General features: G+C 41.5%; 1 protein-coding gene across 2 annotated transcripts; it reads right to left on the bottom strand.

Annotated features, from left to right (window-relative positions):
• Nucleotides 1–1869: 1869 nt before the first annotated feature.
• Nucleotides 1870–17228, bottom strand: prpf18 (PRP18 pre-mRNA processing factor 18 homolog (yeast)). Of its 2 annotated transcripts, XM_071416668.1 has the most exons (11): nucleotides 17044–17228; nucleotides 16557–16634; nucleotides 10838–10864; nucleotides 4398–4502; nucleotides 4185–4298; nucleotides 3796–3945; nucleotides 3525–3593; nucleotides 3172–3312; nucleotides 3017–3088; nucleotides 2735–2890; nucleotides 1870–2584 (listed from the first exon to the last, which is right to left on the bottom strand). In XM_071416668.1, exons 1-11 carry the CDS (start codon nucleotides 17107–17109, stop codon nucleotides 2504–2506), a joined length of 1059 nt encoding a protein of 352 aa, XP_071272769.1. In that variant the 5' UTR covers nucleotides 17110–17228; the 3' UTR covers nucleotides 1870–2503. The 2 variants fall into 2 exon arrangements, with proteins under 2 accessions (XP_071272769.1, XP_071272770.1); XM_071416669.1 differs by lacking the exon at nucleotides 10838–10864.
• Nucleotides 17229–18855: the final 1627 nt, after the last annotated feature.

Genomic DNA, 18855 nt, shown 5'->3' with positions numbered 1-18855 from the left:
AGGGAAGAGGATGTCTCAACGCACAGCATTGAGATTGCCTGCAATGACAAAACAAGCTCGGTCCGATGATGCTGTGACACATCGCCCCAGACCCTCCAAATCGATCCCGCTCCAGAGTACTGGCTACGGTGTAACGCTCATTCCTTCGACGATAAACGCGAATCCGACCATCACCCCTGGTGAGACAAAACCGTGACTTATCAGTGAAAAACACTTTTTGACAGTCCTGTCTGGTCCAGCGACGGCGGGTTTCTGCCCATAGGCAATGTTGTTGCCGGTGATGTCTTACGAGGACCTGCCTTACAACAAGCCCTCAGTCCAGCCTCTCTCAGCCTATTGGGGACATTCTGAGCACTGATGGAGGGATTGTGTGTTCCTGGTGTAACTCGGGCAGTTGTTGTTGCCATCCTGTACCTGTCCCGCAGGTGTGATGTTCGGATTTACCGATCCTGTGCAGGTGTTGATACACGTGGTCTGCCACTGCGAGGACGATCAGCTGTCCGTCCTGTCTCCCTGTAGCGCTCATTCCATATGTGTTTTTCATATTTTGAATGTCTTCACTATTATTCTACAATGTAGAAAATAGTAAAAATAAAGAAAAACCCTTGAATGAGTAGGTGTGTCCAAACTTTTGACAGGTACACATACATGAATGTATAAAATTAATAATTTTATGCGAAAACCCAAGGGTGTGCAACATTTCTCTCCATGTTAGGAATACTGGACAATTGAAATGAGGTTGCTAAATCAAGCGGTTGAAGTGGTATTTACATTTGAATATTGTGATCATGCACTTTGACGGCCCCCAACTAGTTGCATTGACGGTGCGCTAGGCTGCCTACACCATTGCGATGTATGAAACTCGGGTCGTAATGTGTCAAGACCTGTTCAACGTTGCACATCTTTTTTTTTTTTTTTTTTCATAGAATCTCTAACCTGAGGTATGTAGCTCAAATCGTTTGCGAGCTATTGAAGTTTGAAGGTCAGAATGTCTTTTTTAAACATATTTTTTAACATTTGCTGGCGAGTGGCGCAAAGGTCTAACATGTTGATTTTGTCCACCCACACCAGATGCGATCAGGACATGCAGGTTGAAATATCAAAACGAACTCTGAACCAACTATATTAATTTGGGGACAGGTCAAAAAACATTAAACATGTATGGCAATTTAGCTAGCTGCTGTTAGCTAATTTACCCTGGGATATACATTTGGGTTGTTATTTTACCTGAAATGCCCAAGGTCCTTTACTCCTACAATTAATCCACAGATTAACGGTCAACCAAATTTGTTTCTCGTAATCTCTCCTCCTTCAGGTTTTTTCTTCTTTGGACATTATATAGCAGTTGGCAACCAACTTTACAGGTGCATTACCACAACTGACTGGAGTGTGAACCTCAATTAATCTTTCAATCACATGGGTATATGCTCCTAAAAACAAATGAGATGGGAGAGGCAGGATTTGCAGTGCATTGAGCTTCACAAATGGAACCAAATTACATTTTAGCGCCTGGCCATGCAGACGTGCATGAGCAACTTTTGTTAATATGTGTAAATTTATTTTGCAACATTCACGCAGTGTCTGGTCAGCATGTAAAGATCTGCAGCAATGCATTGGTCTGTAGACAGACAAGTGTATAATAAACATTGGCTCTGCTGTTGGCCTCTGGAGTTTATAGATTAATCATTTCACAGCCGTATAGCGAAATTTGCCCTTCGTTTAAAATGGCGCTTCTCATTTAATGATCTTGTGCATTGCGAAATTATAGAGCTAGGGAACATTTGCAGTTATCTAAAAGTTCCATCAAAATGTATTCTCTAAATAATATTACTTCTTAATAAAGGAATGAAAAGTGACTGACACCAAACACCCCCTGAATTTAGATGTATTGCATTAATAAGAACATAGTTTACCATTCACACAGGTAAAGATGTATACTTTGACAGGTTTCAACTGCTGTTTTCTCATTCTTGAATTTAAAGCTTCTTTTTTCAAAGCTTTGCATAATAAAACTTACACATCATGGCCATTCTTACAAAGATATAGAACTAGCACACTGGAGAAAGACTCATCTTAGAAGGGATATTTACACGGCGTGTTCGTTCATTTGAGTAACAAGGAAAATATTAACCTGTACACCCTAAAAAAAAAGCTACCCAAAACAGTAAACAGTGGCAAAAAGTGAGCCTCCAAATATACATGAACAGCTGGATCTCCATTGACAGGTATGTAGACAGAAGTACAGAGACTTCCTCAGCTGTTGTGACTTCCACAGATGTGTAACCAAACAGTGGATACCAATCCTGATACTGTAAGACTACAAAGTATACAGGCATGCTTTCCTTCCAACCTAACACTAGCCCACCTGATTCAACATATTTTATGATCATCAAGACCATAGTCAATTGAATTAGGTGCTGTAGCACTAGGTTGGAACAAAAGCCTGCGCACCCCATGACTTTAAGACAAGGCTTGGTGACCACAGGTGTAGACGGTCAGTGTACTACAGGGCATTGTACTCCACACACTTTGAGGGGTCTGTGGAGAAGTGTTTTTGGCAGATAGTCATCAACCTTTTCAGTCCCTGTTGAAGAGAGAGCAGACGTTAAGATATTTTCACAAGAAGGCTGAGCAGTCAGCTATCTTACTTATGCTACTCTATTTGGGTTAACACAGAGGTTAGGGGTCATCTTTGATCCAAGTTATATTCAGAGGTTAACACGGAGGTCCTAACCTGGATGTATTTTCTCTGGGTCTCGTCGTTGAGGACGTGGGCCACGTGTTTGGAGAAGATCTTCTCTCGCCCCGTACGGGCGTGGATGCCCACCATGGTCACCCCGATGGGCCAGGGGGCATTACCAATGGCCATCTGCAGGTATGCATCGTTCGCCTGGAACAGACAAGCACAGTTTAACGGCCCAATCTTAGTTTAGTTACATGACACACACCAATACCAATCATACTAAACACAAAACACCCAATTAAAGTGACAACAGGTAGAAAACAAGTTCAATACCTTTACATATTCTCTCTGCAGCATGAATTTAATGATGTCTGTGATTGATTCTTTGATGTCTGCTGGCAAACTCTAAAAGAAAAAGAAAGACAATAAAACAAGACCATATCCACCACACTCATTTCACAGAGGGCAGTTCTCTGAGGTGAACACACCTTCTTGCGTAGTTTCCGGAATAGTGGTTTGAGGTAGGACTCAGTCTGTTTCTGGGTGGCGCTGGCCAGCTTGCCCTGCACGCTGCGCTTCACGTGGTCCTCTCGACCGTTCAGGTCCTTCGCCCAGACTCCCAGCAGGAACTACAGACCACAACAAACTATATCCAGAACTGCCAAGAAACTACTGACCATAACACAACCATGTTAGCACACAAACATATTTTTTTTTTTACATCTCCATCACAGCATTACAATAAATAATTACAACACTGGATAGAGATCACATCAGCAACTGTTGAATTCGCAAACAACTCTCCCTGAAGCAAAAAGCTGAGCATAACGCTCTGTCTCACCCTAAGGACTTTGTCGATGACATCCTGGTCCCCATTGTCATCTCCCGTTCCCAGAGATTTACCCAGAGCCTGTAGGACAACAAATACCAAACAAGAGGACAAAGGAATACAGTGTTCTTATGATGCATTGACACATAGGACTTTGTTTGGACTGTGGTAGAATAAGGACATTCAGCACCTTTTATTTACAATTGTGGATTTAAATGTAGCCCTTAAACCCTGAGTTAAGGACAAATATAGTGGCTTTAGTGACTCCCCAGTTGCTGTGTACCTCCAGCTCCTCAATGGTTGTGTCTGCCTCATGTACTCTTAGATCGAATTGTGTGTCCACCTCACCCGGCTCCCCAGTGCCCCCTACGATCTCATTCAGGTACTGCGCATCAATCTTATCCATGGCTGCCTTCAGGTCGTTCCTCAAACCCTGCCCAGAGAATACACAGTAAGACAGGTGATCATCTTTACATCACAGGTTGTCAGTGCCCGAAAAGTCACGTATAATGTTCTGGGCTAGCATGTACACAACAGTACCAAGGACAATGAGAGTGCTTAAAAGTGTGTCCAACTCTTCTTTAACCTTACAAAAATAATATAAAACCCACCACAAAAACAAAGAGCAAGTTCGCACCACCACCCTGCCTCATAACAGTGACAGGATGTTACCTTGTTGACTTCCGGAGCGAGAATCTCAATCTTCCTGAGCCTCTGGAAGGCCTCATAGTCTGACTCTGCAAACAGACGCACTGGTTCCCCTCGCTCCCTCAGCCGCCGGATCACCTGGACAAAAAAACAAGCACGTCTCCTCCCTGTTCATACCAACTGAACAGAACCCAGGAGGCTTGACACAATAAAACCAGCTCTGATTGGCCGACTCACCTCCTGCCGGGAGAGCGACATTGGCAGCTTCTCCTCAGTCAGCTCCAACTCTAAAGTGCTATTGGACGAGGTGGAGGGATCTGCCTTCTCCTCTTTCTTCTCCATCTTTGAGATAACACAGAGGTAAAAGGGAGAGAGAGGGGCATGGGTTAGTTTCCTGTTTTCACTGCTATAGTGTACCACAGTATGAGTCATAATAACCAGCGTTCAAACAGGTTCCAATCATTTTTCCCAAAGGGGGTTTTAGGAACACTTAAAATAAGGGCTGTTCATATAGGCTTAACCTGGCATGGAGTTTTGATAACCGTGTAAATCTTTCTTTGACAATGTGACTTATCTATTCGCCTGTATTTACCTCCAAAAATGCTAATTAGGCTAGCATAAAGAGCTACAAATGCCATGATCTGGACGAGACTGCCAAATCAAGGCAAAGGTAAATTAATCCAGAGATTCTAATATTAGCTAAACGTAGTACTGAAAAAATTGGCAACATTTCTTACATTTACAATTTTATGAACTGTCTTGTGCAAGTTTTAAATTGACACAATACCTGTTAGCAAAAGGTGTCAGCTAGAGATGACATGCAGACGCTTGCAAGGATGTTGTTTTGCATGTCTACTTTGATGCTAATTAGCATTTTTAAATGAGTAAAGACTAATATATTGATAAAGGGTTACATGGTTATCAAAACGTCACGCCAGGGTAAGGATACACAAAACAGGGAATTTTAGAATAACTTAAAATAAGCGCTATGAGAAAAATGAATAGTGGGAAAATGATTGGAACCATTTCCCTGTTTGACCGCCAGGTTTTATAAGTATTATGACACCTCCACTGTGGGGCTCTAGAGGCTAAACTCAGAGGTCTCCATTACTATTGGCTCTCACCAGAGATCTGTATATATAATGAAAAGATGCTCATGTCTCCGTCCTAACAATAGGAGTTGGCAGGAAGACAGTCGACAAGCTTAGGTCCAAAATAAGCCCATAGAAACGCATTGGGCTTATTTTGGACAGATTTTGGCGAGAGTGAAACCTCCACTCTCTCAGCTGGCGAAATGTGTTATCATAATCATCCTCACAAACGGCTAAAATGCCAGCAGAAGCAGTAGAGCGTGCTCACGCCGTACTGTCATGCAGAGACATTATCTATTGCTGCTGACTCACCTGGGACCAGCAGTCTCTTCCAAAGCAAACCAATACTGTAAACAGAAAGACTGCTGGTATACAAATCCATCATACCATTTCAAAGCAGCATGAACATAGGAAAAACACTGTTGCATGTAGACCATCTCCATGGCTGTTAAAAATCATGTTTTAAAATGATTAAACCACTGCATAGCAATTTCATCTTTCAAATATACGTCGGGTTGGGTTGCAAAGGTTCGGAAACTTTCCGGAAATTTTCCATGGGAAATTAAGCCCCGGGTATTTTGCTTAAATTAATTTAAAAAAAAGTCTATAACACTGAACCTTTGTGGGATACACATAAGGCAATTCTAGGTCTTGTGGCATATTTTGGTTAAACTATCCCCAATTCAATGGAATTGTAACCCTCTGCATGCACAGTGCATTCTTCCATCACATGTACAGCTGATTCTCAAGATCTTGCACACTAATGAGATGCTATTGAGCCCACACTACTACTGTCCGAGCCAAGGACTACCATACATGCTTTTTGGTAAGTTTTGATTACAATACAGGGAGGGTTGATATATTTTACATGATTTTTGTTAACTAGTAAATAGTAGCCTACAGAAAAGTGTGTTTAAATCATTTCTAACTTGTTAATTTCTGCTGATTAGTTTTTGCTACCATGTGGGTTTTAGCTTGCTTGCGCCTGCTAACTGAGGAGTGTTAATTCACCTTTTTCCATACACGTTTCATATTAAGACATTCATCTTACAAAAGGAGTTGTTTAATCTAACTGCTTAACTATTTATCTGTACATGGAATTGTATTTGTTGTTTTACAATTTTTTTCCTAATCTTTACAGGAAAATGCCACATTTCACTGCAGCTAATGTAGAAGGAAAAGCTGTGTACATTTGCAAATACTGTGCAAAATATGTGAAGAATGCAACAAAGATGCAGAATCTGGCTAAGTGCATAAAGTTTCCTCAGCGTTCACAGCAAGCAACCTGACAAAAGTCCCGATGAATCAGGCACCTTATCGGTAGCAACAGCTCATGGTCCTCCTGGAATCTGAAGTGTTTTTGGCTCATTGGAGGAACGTAGTCATTCACCTCTGATGCTCACAGGCAATGTGTATTGGAAGAGATTTCTGAATGTTCTTCACCCAGGACACACCCCTCCAACAAGACATGCTTCATCTACTAGTTCAAAAGAGTTCAAGTGAAGGTCAAGCAAATCAGAGAAAGCAGACTATTGCAATCATCTCTGATGGGTGGTCGAATGTTCGTGGGCAAGGAATAATTAACTACATCTCCAACCCTCAACCAGTATTCTACAAGAGCACAGACACACCGGTCTCTACATTGCAGATGAGCTGAAGGCAGTCAATGACTTGGACCACAGAAGGTATTTGCACTGGTGACAGACAATGCTACAAACATGAAGGCTGCTTGGTCTAAAGTAGAGGAGTCCTACCCTCACATCACACCCATTGGCTGTGCTGCTCATGCACTGAATCTGCTCGTCAAGGACATCATGATACTGGAAACAATGGATACACTCTACAAGAGAGCCAAGGAAATGGTTAGGTATGTGAAGGGTCATCAAGTTATAGCAGCAATCTACCTCACCAAGCAAAGTGAGAAGTATAAGAGCACCACATTGAAGCTGCCCAGCAACACCCGTTGGGGTGGTGTTGTCATCATGTTTGACAGTCTCCTGTAAGGGAAGGAGTCTCTCCAAGAAATGGCCATATCACAGTCTGCCGATATGGACAGCCCCATCAAGAGAATCCTTCTGGATGATGTATTTTGGGAGAGAGTGGTAAGCAGCCGGAAACCTATAGCAATAGCCATTGCACGGATTGAGGGAGACAATGCAGTCATGTCTGATGTTCAGACTCTGCTTGCATATGTAAGAGAAGAAATCCATACTGCCCTGCCCACTTCACTGTTGCGCCAAGCAGAGGAAACTACAGTTCTGAAATGCATCAAAAAATGTGAAGACTTCTGCCTGAAGCCCATACACATCGCAGTGTACATGTTGAACCCCAAGAATGCTGGCAAGAGTATCCTGTCTGGTGTAGAGATCAACAAGACCTATGTTACCATCACTACAGTGTCGTCTCGCCACCATGGCCTGGATGAGAGCAAGGTTCTTGGCAGTCTGGCAAAGTGCATTTCCAAGCAAGGGCTTTGGGATGGAATATGGCAGTTGAGCCAACATGCTGTTGAAGTCGGAAGTTTACATACACCTTAACTGTATTTAGCTAACTCAGTTTCACAATTCCTGACATTTAATCCTAGTAAAAATTCCCTGTCTTAGGTCAGTTAGGATCACCACTTTATTTTAAGAATGTGAAATGTCAGAATAGTAGAGAATGATTTATTTCAGCTTTGATTTCCATCATCACATTCCTAGTGTGTCAGAAGTTCATATACTCAAATAGTATTTGGTAGCATTGCCTATGAATTGCTTAACTTGAGTCAAACATTTTGGTTAGCCTTCCACAAGGTTCCCACAATAAGTTGGGTGAATTTTGGCCCATTCCTCCTGACAGAGCTGGTGTAACTGAGTTAGGTTTGTAGGCCTCCTTGCTCGCACACGTTTTTTCAGTTCTGCCCACACATTTTATATAGGTTTGAGGTCAGGGCTTTGTGATGGCCACTCCAATACCTTGACTTTGTTGTCCTTAAGCAATTTTGCAACAACTTTGAAAGTATGCTTAGGGTCATTGTCCATTTGGAAGACCCATTTGCGACCACGCTTTAACTTCCTGGCTGATGTCTTGAGATGTTGCTTCAATATATCTACATAATTTTTCTTCCTCGTGATGCCATCTTTTTGTGCACCAGGCCCTCCTGCAGCAAAGCACCCCCACAACATGATGCTGCCACCCCCATTCTTCATGGTTGGGATGGTGTTCTTTGGCTTGCAAGCATCCCCCTTTTTCCTCCAAACATAACGATGGTCATTATGGCCAAACAGTTCTATTTTTGTTTCATCAGACCAGAGGACATTTCTCCAAAAAGTACGATCTTTGTCCCCATGTGCAGTTGCAAACCGTAATCTGGCTTTTTTATGGCGGTTTTGGAGCAGTGGCTTCTTCCTTGCTGAGCGGCCTTTCAGGTTATGTCGATATAGAACTTGTTTTACTGTGGATATAGATACTTTTGTACCCGTTTCCTCCAGCATCTTCACAAGGTCCTTTGCTGTTGTTCTGGGATTGATTTGACCTTTTTCCACCAACGTATGTTCATCTCTAGGAGACAAAATGCGTCTCGTTCCTGAACGGTATGACGGCTGCGTGGTCCCATGGTGTTTATACTTGCGTACTATTGTTTGTACAGATGAATGTGCTACCTTCAGGCATTTGTAAATTGCTCCCAAGGATGAACCAGACTTGTGGAGGTCTACAATTTTTTTTCTGGAGTCTTGGCTGATTTCTTTTGATTTTCCCATGATGTCAAGCAAAGAGGCACTGAGTTTGAAGGTAGACCTTGAAATACATCCACAGGTATACCTCCAATTGACTCAAATTATGTAAATTAGCCTATCAGAAGCTTCTAAAGCCATGACATCATTTTCTGGAATTTTCCAAGCTGTTTAAAGGCACAGTTAACTCAGTTTATGTAAACTTCTGACCCACTGGAATTGTGATACAGTGAATTATAGGTGAAATAATGTGTCTGTTAACAGTTGTTGGAAAAATTACTTGTGTCATGCACAAAGTAGATGTCCTAACCGACTTGCCAAAACTATAGTTTGTTGCCAAGAAATTTGTGGAGTGGTTGAAAAACGGGTTTTAATGACTCCAACCTAAGTGTATGTAAACTTCCGACTTCAACTGTATCTCATCAGCCACCCGGTGGAAGGGACTGAGGCTCTTTCTCCTGTTGCCTCCATGATCCTCCAAATCGCACCAACTACAGCAGCAACATGTCCTTGTTTGGGAACACACACACACACCAGGCTAACCAATACAAGGGTTGAAAAATTGGTGGCCACCTGGGCAAATTTCAGTCTTTTTGAGCCTGACAACGAGCCATCCTCAACAAGGTTGGAAAGTGACAGTGAAGATGAGGCCTCAGACTGATGTTCAAGAGGTGGACATCAGGAGGTCCAGGGAGAAGACATGAGAGGAAGATTATTTTACAGATGTATGTTGAAAATGTTTTTTTGGGTAGGTGCGATGGATCATTGAACATTCCCTTTTGTTGTTCAGTGAAATTATCCCATGTGAAGAGTCAACTCAATTAATTAAAGTTAAATTCGTAACTAATTGTTTTTTATTTCCATTGTTAGGATTTAATCATGTCTACTTATAAGATAGAAGGTTTATGTTTGTCTCCATATGATATGGTAAATATATCCAATGCATTAATGTTAATTCCCATATATTCCTGTTAATTCCCATGGAAAGTTTCCACCTCTGAATATTCCCCAAAATGTGAAACCCTACTGATGGGTCATGCTTTTAGAAGCACATGCATCTCTTCACCTTAAGATTGTGTTTCTAGGAAGAGCACAATCAAAACAAAAAAAAGTACACCACAAAAGACCCCAAAATGCACAAAGAATCCAAGTCAGATGCAGGTGCTGCATTTGTAAACTAAAACCCACTTTATTAGGCACATTTAGAGCTGTATTAGTCAGCTGAATTGAAATGCAGTTCTCCCCACACATGAGCGATTCTCAAAAGTAAGGCAAAACCTGCAAACACAAAAAACGGGGGGAAAAACAGAACGTTTTTTCTGCTACAAAGGCCCATATCAAACTTATTTGAAATATATGAGGCAAAGCCTGATTAACCCAAAACTTTAAAAAGCAAAAGGATAAACTGACAACAGAGCCTAAACTCATGCTCAACATGGATATGTCCCAACTCTCCATTCCTTGCCCCCTCTCCTTCCAGACAACTGATCAGTGAAGGGACTGAATACAACCCACACATCCACCACTTAAATTGGACAGGTTTAAGCAACATGACTGAAGCTCTAAGCCTATTGGAAGGATGGGTGGAGCAATCATAATATATTTTTACACTGTGCTTACATTCAGGTAACATTGAAGCAGCCTGGAGGAAAGAACTAGGTAATGGGTTATTTTTGGACTGTATATAGCTAGCTTGCTGCTAGATACATTTCCTCCATATTTTGAACTCCTATCAAGTCCTTGCAGACAGGTAGAATTGAAGGGAAGAAGCAGCGGAAAGGGGAGCTTTGCAAGATTTTTGGGACACACCACTGCCTACGGTCGATCATCCTCGAGACATGCTCCCTGCCTTTGCTGTGCCATCATCCCCTACCTGTCTCTCAGGTGCCTCTTTCTGAACCTGCAGGGCAGCGTTCACAAGGTGGGAAGAGAGCACAGTCAACACAGGCTATGCAACATCAGAAAAACATTACCACACAACCCTGTAAGGGGGTCTAGTCGTAGGCTGCACTGTAACTCTGAAGACAAGTCACTGAGGGGAGAAAAAAAAGTGGAGATTGAACAGACAGTGCAGAGATAGGAAGGGGAGGAGGAAGGGAATGGAAGAAGGTGGTCGGACAGAGAGGAAAAGAGAATCTCAAAACAAGGAGTAAGATGAAGGGCACAAGGGAGAGAGAATAAGAGAGAACAGACAATGGGCTATAGCTAACCTTTGATGACTCGCAGTTCTATTATATTACACATAAGAGTCATTGGATGAAGGCGTCTTCTGTACAGGGGAGTTTTGTTAAGAGCCTCGGCGCTCGGTCTGAACATTACCACGCATCGCTTGCGGTACGGTTTTAGAATAATAAGGACCATATCTTTCATATCAGTGAGACATTTTCAAAAAACAAAACTGATACTTTTATAGGGTTAGGGTTCCCACACAGTCATATTTCAATGTTACAGCACTTGTTTACGGAAAACAGACAAGACAGAGGGACTACATCGGCGTCGCCGAACATCTGTGTGTAAACAGAAGGCGGCCACAAACGTGTTGACACTGAAAAATACTGTCGCCTGCAACTGTTAAAACCGGCTCAAAACAGCACAGTAAGTGCATTTTGATGTGAAATGAAAGTAGAGTGATTTGTGTTCTGAGAACCGTACCAATTCACGTTTAGATTGAGAAAATGAATAACTAAGGAAGAATTTCACTTCTCTCATTGACTTAATCCAGCAGCATATCACCCTGCATCCCAATGCTGGCTTTCCTCTGAAGCTAAGCAGGGTTGATCCTGGATGGGAGACCAGATGCTGCTGGAAGTGGTGTTAGGGGGCCAGTAGGAGGCACTCTTTCCTCTGGTCTAAAAAAAATGATAATATCCCAACGCCCTAGGGGAGTGATTGGGGACATTGCCCTGTGTAGGGTGCCGTCTTTCGGATGGGACATTTAACAGGTGTCCTGACTCTCTGTGGTCACTAACGTTCCCATAGCATTTATCAGAGTAGGGGTGTTAACCCCGGTGTCCTGGCTAAATTCCCAATCTGGCCCTCATACCGTCATGGCCACCTAATCATCCCTAGCTTCCAATTGGCTCATTCATCCCCCCGTAACTATTCTCCAGGTCATTGATGTAAATGAGAATGTGTTCAGTCAACTTACCTGGTAAAGTATTTATTTATTTTACTTCAAATCCCAAACCCCGGAATGGTCTACTAAAAGGCATGCTTCAGTTCGGCTGGTGGCTAGCTGAAGTCAACTAGGCGAACCAAACAAGTGTGCTTGCATACTCCTTTAAGACCTTGTGCTTTTTCCCCTCATTTTTCAAATACTACTGTGTGTCCATTTTGAGACACCGTCGCCAGTAGAGGTCGACCGATTAATCGGGGCCGATTTCAAGTTTTCATAACAATCGGAAATCGGTATTTTTGGGCGCCAATTATTTTTTTTATTTTTTTTACACCTTTATTTAATCTTTATTTAACTAGGCAAGTCAGTTAAGAACACATTCTTATTTTCAATGACGGCCTAGGAACTGAGGCAGAACGACAGATTTTTAACCTTGTCAGCTCGGGGGATCCAATCTTGCAACCTTACAGTTAACTAGTCCAATGCTCTAACACTGATTACATTGCACTCCACGAGGAGCCTGCCTGTGCCACGAATGCAGTAAGCTAAGGTAAATTGCTAGCTAGCATTAAACTTATCTTATAAAAAACAATCAATCAATGACTGTCATTGCTCCAATATGTACTTAACCATAAACATCAATGCCTTTCTTAAAATCAATACACAAGTTTATATTTTTAAACCTGCATATTTAGCTAAAAGATATCCAGGCTAGCAGGCAATATTAACCAGGTGAAATTGTGTCATTTCTCTTGCGTTCATTGCACGCAGAGTCAGGGTATATGCAACAGTTTGGGCCGCCTGACTCTTTGCGAACTAATTTGCCAGAATTTTACATAATTATGACAACATTGAAGGTTGTGCAATGTAACAGGAATATTTAGACTCATGGATGCCACCCGTTAAATAAAATTCGGAACGGAATAAACGTTTAGTTTGAGGTGATAGTTTCCGGATTAGTCAACGGTATATGGTTTAGAGAGAAATAGATGACGCGTTATAACTCCTATAATAACTTGCGGCTGAACTTGACAGGGGTTCCTTCGTTATTTTACCGTTCATGTCTTCCATAGAGAATGTCTTGATCTACTTCAAATAAGGTCTGTTTCGTGCAGGCTTAAACCGCCTCGAGGTTTTGATACCTGTGTAAATCTCACTAGGATAAAGGTAACGTTTGTCAACATATTTTCATAAATCCACTCTACAAAAAAAAAAATTCTTTTATATTTAGCCAATATTGATCAGAGTTACCTTGTCCTATGGATATCTACACAGTTATAAAATTGGCAAGGTGGTGTAAGCCTACACGAAACACAGACCTTATTTTAAGTGAATCTAAAAATATCCTATGGAATAAATGAAGGAACCGCTTTTCAGATTTTGCTAGAAGGTGTCATGGGAATTATGACTCGCACTTTGGTCGTCAATTCTTACCATGCCCATTATTAAAATAGGATTTCCTGCATATAGAAATGACAGTTTTTGTTTTCAACATTCATCACAGGTAATTTAAACTCTATTTTTATTCAAACAGTTGAGAGTATTTGTCTCCTAAGCAGACTCTTCAGTATCATTGTCACTTCAGCTGTGTGTGTGTGTGTATTATATTAGGTTAAAATAAAAAAAAGTGTTCATTGTTCATTCAGTATTGTTGCAGTTGTCATTATTACAAAAATGTGTGTGTGTGTGATATTTATATACACTGCTCAAAAAAATAAAGGGAACACTAAAATAACACCTAGATAACATCCTAGATTTGAATGAATGAAATATTCTTATTAAATACTTTTTTCTTTACATAGTTGAATGTGCTGACAACAAAATCACACAAAAATGATCAATGGAAATCAAATTTATCAACCCATGGAGGTCTGGATTTGGAGTCACACTCAAAATTAAAGTGGAAAACCACACTACAGGCTGATCCAACTTTGATGTAATGTCCTTAGAACAAGTCAAAATGAGGCTCAGTAGTGTGTGGCCTCCACGTGCCTGTATGACCTCCCTACAACGCCTGGGCATGCTCCTGATGAGGTGGCGGATGGTCTCCTGAGGGATCTCCTCCCAGACCTGGACTAAAGCATCCGCCAACTCCTGGACAGTCTGTGGTGCAACGTGGCGTTGGTGGATGGAGCGAGACATGATGTCCCAGATGTGCTCAATTGGATTCAGGTCTGGGGAACGGGCGGGCCAGTCCATAGCATCAATGCCTTCCTCTTGTAGGAACTGCTGACACACTCCAGCCACATGAGGTCTAGCATTGTCTTGCATTAGGAGGAACCCAGGGCCAACCGCACCAGCATATGTTCTCACAAGGGGTCTGAGGATCTCATCTCAGTACCTAATGGCAGTCAGGCTACCTCTGGCGAGCACATGGAGGGCTGTGCGGCCCCCGAAAGAAATGCCACCCCACACCATGACTGACCCACCGCCAAACCGGTCATGCTGGAGGATGTTGCAGGCAGCAGAACGTTCTCCACGGCGTCTCCAGACTCTGTCACGTCTGTCACATGTGCGTGTGAACCTGCTTTCATCTGTGAAGAGCACAGGGCGCCAGTGGCGAATTTGCCACTCTTGGTGTTCTCTGGCAAATGCCAAACGTCCTGCACGGTGTTGTGGGATAAGCACAACCCCCACCTGTGGACGTCGGGCCCTCATGGAGTCTGTTTCTGACCGTTTGAGCAGACACATGCACATTTGTGGCCTGCTGGAGGTCATTTTGCAGGGCTCTGGCAGTGCTCCTCCTTGCACAAAGGCGGAGGTAGCGGGCCTGCTGCTGGGTTGTTGCCCTCCTATGGCCTCCTCCACGTCTCCTGATGTACTGGCCTGTCTCCTGGTAGCGCCTCCATGCTCTGGACACTACGCTGACAGACACAGCAAACCTTCTTGCCACAGCTCGCATTGATGTGCCATCCTGGATGAGCTGCACTACCTGAGCCACTTGTGTGGGTTATAGACTCCGTCTCATGCTACCACTAGAGTGAGAGCACCGCCAGCATTCAAAAGTGACCAAAACATCAGCCAGGAAGCATAGGAACTGAGAAGTGGTCTGTGGTCACCACCTGCAGAATCACTCCTTTATTGGGGGTGTCTTGCTAATTGCCTATAATTTCCACCTTTTGTCTATTCCATTTGCACAACAGCATGTGACATTTATTGTCAATCAGTGTTGCTTCCTAAGTGGACAGTTTGATTTCACAGAAGTGTGATTGACTTGGAGTTACATTGTGTTGTTTAAGTGTTCCCTTTATTTTTTTGAGCAGTGTACAGTGATCCCTCGCCACTTCGCGGTTCACTTATCGCGGATTCGCTATTTCGCGGATTTTCATAATGCATTTTTTTTTTTTTTTGGTGCATTGTGCTCTGCATTCTGATTCGCTAAAAACTCACTCCCGCTTCTTGTATCAAAACATGCTACGAATTGTGCTATCATTTTGTCGTCTCGTGCAGTTATGTGTACGTACATAAAACAGCTTGGCAAATTTACATTAAGTTGGCCAGGAAGGAAGGAAGGACTAACGCTTGGTCGCTTAGCAACCATGGTGCGAATGGCCACTGAACTTAAGCGAGTAGCTGAGGAATGGGACCCTTTGATGAGCCGTTCATTACAGTTCTCCAACGTAATCGATGGTGGCATGTCGGTGTACAAGGATCTTTTTGCAAAGAAGAAAAAAGAGCGACAACAGCTGCCTATCACTATGTTCTTCTCCCGAACAAACACACCTGCACCGCGGGCTTCAGAAGAAGAGAACACTGCAGAGCGCAGTCAGGATGCAGCGGCCCAGTCTGAAGAGCAGTGAAACGGCCTACACGTGAGTCACTGTATTTGTATACATGTAATAGTTGCTAATTGTAAAAAAAAAAAAAAGTTTTCTATTTCGCGGATTTCACTTATCGCGGGTCATTTTCGGAACGTAACCCCCGCGATAAACGAGGGATTACTGTATATAAAAAAAAAATGTTTATATATATATATATATATAGAAATCGTCCGATTAATCGGTATTGGCTTTTTTTGTCCTCCAATAATCGGTATCGGCGTTGAAAAATCATAAATCGGTCGACCTCTAGTCGCCAGTACACACTTCCTTAAAATAATCAGAATTAATCAAAGATAAGTAAATTAATGACTTATTGAGTTTTTGCCAAAGAAAACCTTTGTCACACAATTGTACTTCTAAGACATTTGGTGCACTATTTCTCAATGAAAATAATTGGCATGAAAATTAGTCCCTCCCTGAAGAATCCCTACCAATCACCGACGAAGTGGCGTAGACTTCGGGTTGTGTCAACAACAAAAAAAAGTGTCCAAAGTCTAAAACGTCCCAAACTGTCGTCATAATATATGTACGAACTCTTTCGGCTGGAAAGCATGCATACGCCTTTCTTTAGTCTCCTTCACAAGTTTTCAAGTCTCGCCTCTAGGTTTTAGAAACGCTGTTAAACAAAATAAAAAGTAAAAACGCTGTGATATTACCTTGTGGCCACATCTTTCGAAATACTCTTCTTCTTCTTTTCGGGCAAGATCGGCTCGTTTGAAGTATTTCTTTGAATCCTGTGAATATATTCATTATCACCGCATGTCAACAATAAGATGCAACGATGGCAACATTTTAATCTCACAAGTAAAAAAAGAATACTTAGCTAACTAACGTAGATAAGCTCTTGAAACTAAGCGAAGATAACTAGTTAACGTTAGCTGGTGCAAGCATGCCGCTAACCTCAGAGTCCTATAACGTTAGCTCTTAATTTTATCATGACGCAGGCTCACCAAATTTGTACTTTAAGCTAACGTTGGCTAGCTAGCTACTATTTGAGTAAACACTTAATTAAACGTTCATGTACCTGCCCACGCCAAGCAACCTAGCTAGTTATCCTAGCCTAGCTAACTTAAAGCAACTCTAGCTAGCTCAACTTAGCTAGCTGACTAGTAAACATACTAACGTTAGCTACCAGCTACTCACATCAATAAGATCTTTGTCTTCAATTAGTTTTCTCTTCCTCACGATTTCAGCTTTTAAGAAATCCATATTAATTATCAAATATGTCGTTATTTCTTTAGTCTTCACAGTTCAAATATATAGACCGGATCAGCTGTCTGGGAAAATGCTGGAAACAATCTGACCCGGACGTGAATAAGATTTCCTCCAACGTGAATACACACGTCATGGCGTTCAAAATAAAAGTAATTGGACTAAGGTGGCGTTATTAAGGATGATCAAAAATGAATCGCTAAATACTGTAGCAATTTTTACAGAAAATTGTATAGCTCTACGTACTGTCAGGAATCCACAGTTATGTTTTTTGACTCACTGAATAATGTTCACTCTATCAGTGATATATAATCTAAACAGTGTGATGAACCCATCAAAGTTGAAGAGATTATAGAGTCTATCAAACATCTAAAGAACAATAAATCATCAGGTGTTACATCAGAATTTTACAAATTATTTTGTGAAGAAGTAGCTCCCTTCCTATTTGAAATATTTTTAGAGAGTATTAAAAACAATGTTCTCCCTCCTACAATGAGTCAGGGGTTAATAACACTGATACCTAAACCCAAAAAAGAAGTGCTGCTCATCGAGAACTAGCGTCCATTTTGTCTTCTTAATAATGACCATAAGATATTAGCCTTACTACTTGCAAAAAGTATTAAAGAAGTCCTGGATGCAGTCATTGATGAAACACAGTCTGGATTTATGAGGAACAGACATATTTCCAACAATGTCAGACTAGTATTAGACATACTTGACTACTCAGACCTAATAACTGAGGATAGCTTCATATTATTATTTGATTTTTATAAAGCATTTGACACAGTAGAGTATCAGTTCCTCTTCCACTCCCTTGAGAGACTTGGCTTTGGGGATTTTTTCTGTAAGGCTATTAAGACTCTCTATACAAATGGTAACAGCTCTATCAAATTGAAATATGGCACCTCACCTAGATTTGAGTTAAAGAGAGGAATTAGGCAAGGTTGTCCTATCTCTCCATACCTGTTTTTATTAATCACCCAACTTCTTACAAATTCTTTAAATAATAGTCCTGTACAAGGTATTTCCATAGCTGGTAAATAAATTATTATAAGCCAGCTGGCTGACAATACTACACTTTTTTTGAAAGATGCTAACCAAATTCCAATATCGATCAATGTGATACAATCCTTTTCCAAAGCGTCTGGTCTTTATCTTAACATTAGTAAATGTGAACTCATGGCTGTCAAAGATTGTGTGACACCTTCATATTATGGTATTCCAATAAAAGAAGAACTTATAATAACCATTACAAAGGATCAGAAGTCTAGAGGCTTACTAAATTTTAACCCTCTTATTAAAAAAACCCAGAAGAAGCTAAATCAATGGCTACAGAGGGACTTATCTTTAAAAGGAAGAGTCCTAATAACCAAGGCTGAAGGTATCTCTAGACTAACATATGGCGCTCTACCTTTATATCTTGACAGTAAAATAAGCAAGGAGATAGACCAGATGCTTTTCAACTTTCTGTGGAGAAACCGTACCCATTACATTAGGAAAACTGTTGTAATGAACACTTATGAGAATGGTGGGCTGAATTTTCTGGACTTTACCACCTTAAATAACACTTTTAAGATCAATTGGATAAAACAATTCCTAAGAAGACCCACTTCTATGTGGAATTTTATTCCTCATCATGTCTTCTCTACTTTTGGTGGCTTTAACTTCATATTGGTTTGCAATTATAATATTGACAAAGTTCCAGTGAAACTTTCTGCTTTTCATCGGCAAGTTTTCTTGTCA

This window comes from Salvelinus alpinus, chromosome 9, assembly GCF_045679555.1.
Source record: "Salvelinus alpinus chromosome 9, SLU_Salpinus.1, whole genome shotgun sequence".
Lineage (NCBI taxonomy): Eukaryota > Metazoa > Chordata > Actinopteri > Salmoniformes > Salmonidae > Salvelinus > Salvelinus alpinus.
Note: the sequence above shows the minus strand (reverse complement) of the source record. Positions and strands in the feature narration are given on the sequence as shown.

Bases quoted from the DNA above. Each gene is read 5' to 3' on its own strand.
- prpf18 (XM_071416668.1), bottom strand. From the start codon at position 17,109: ATGGATTTCTTAAAAGCTGAAATCGTGAGGAAGAGAAAACTAATTGAA. The intron at 4,299-4,397 runs GTGAGTCGGCCA...TTTTTTGTCCAG, and splicing joins TGTCGCTCTCCCGGCAGGAG to GTGATCCGGCGGCTGAGGGA. The intron at 2,585-2,734 runs GTTAGGACCTCC...TCTCTTCAACAG, and splicing joins CCCAGAGAAAATACATCCAG to GGACTGAAAAGGTTGATGAC.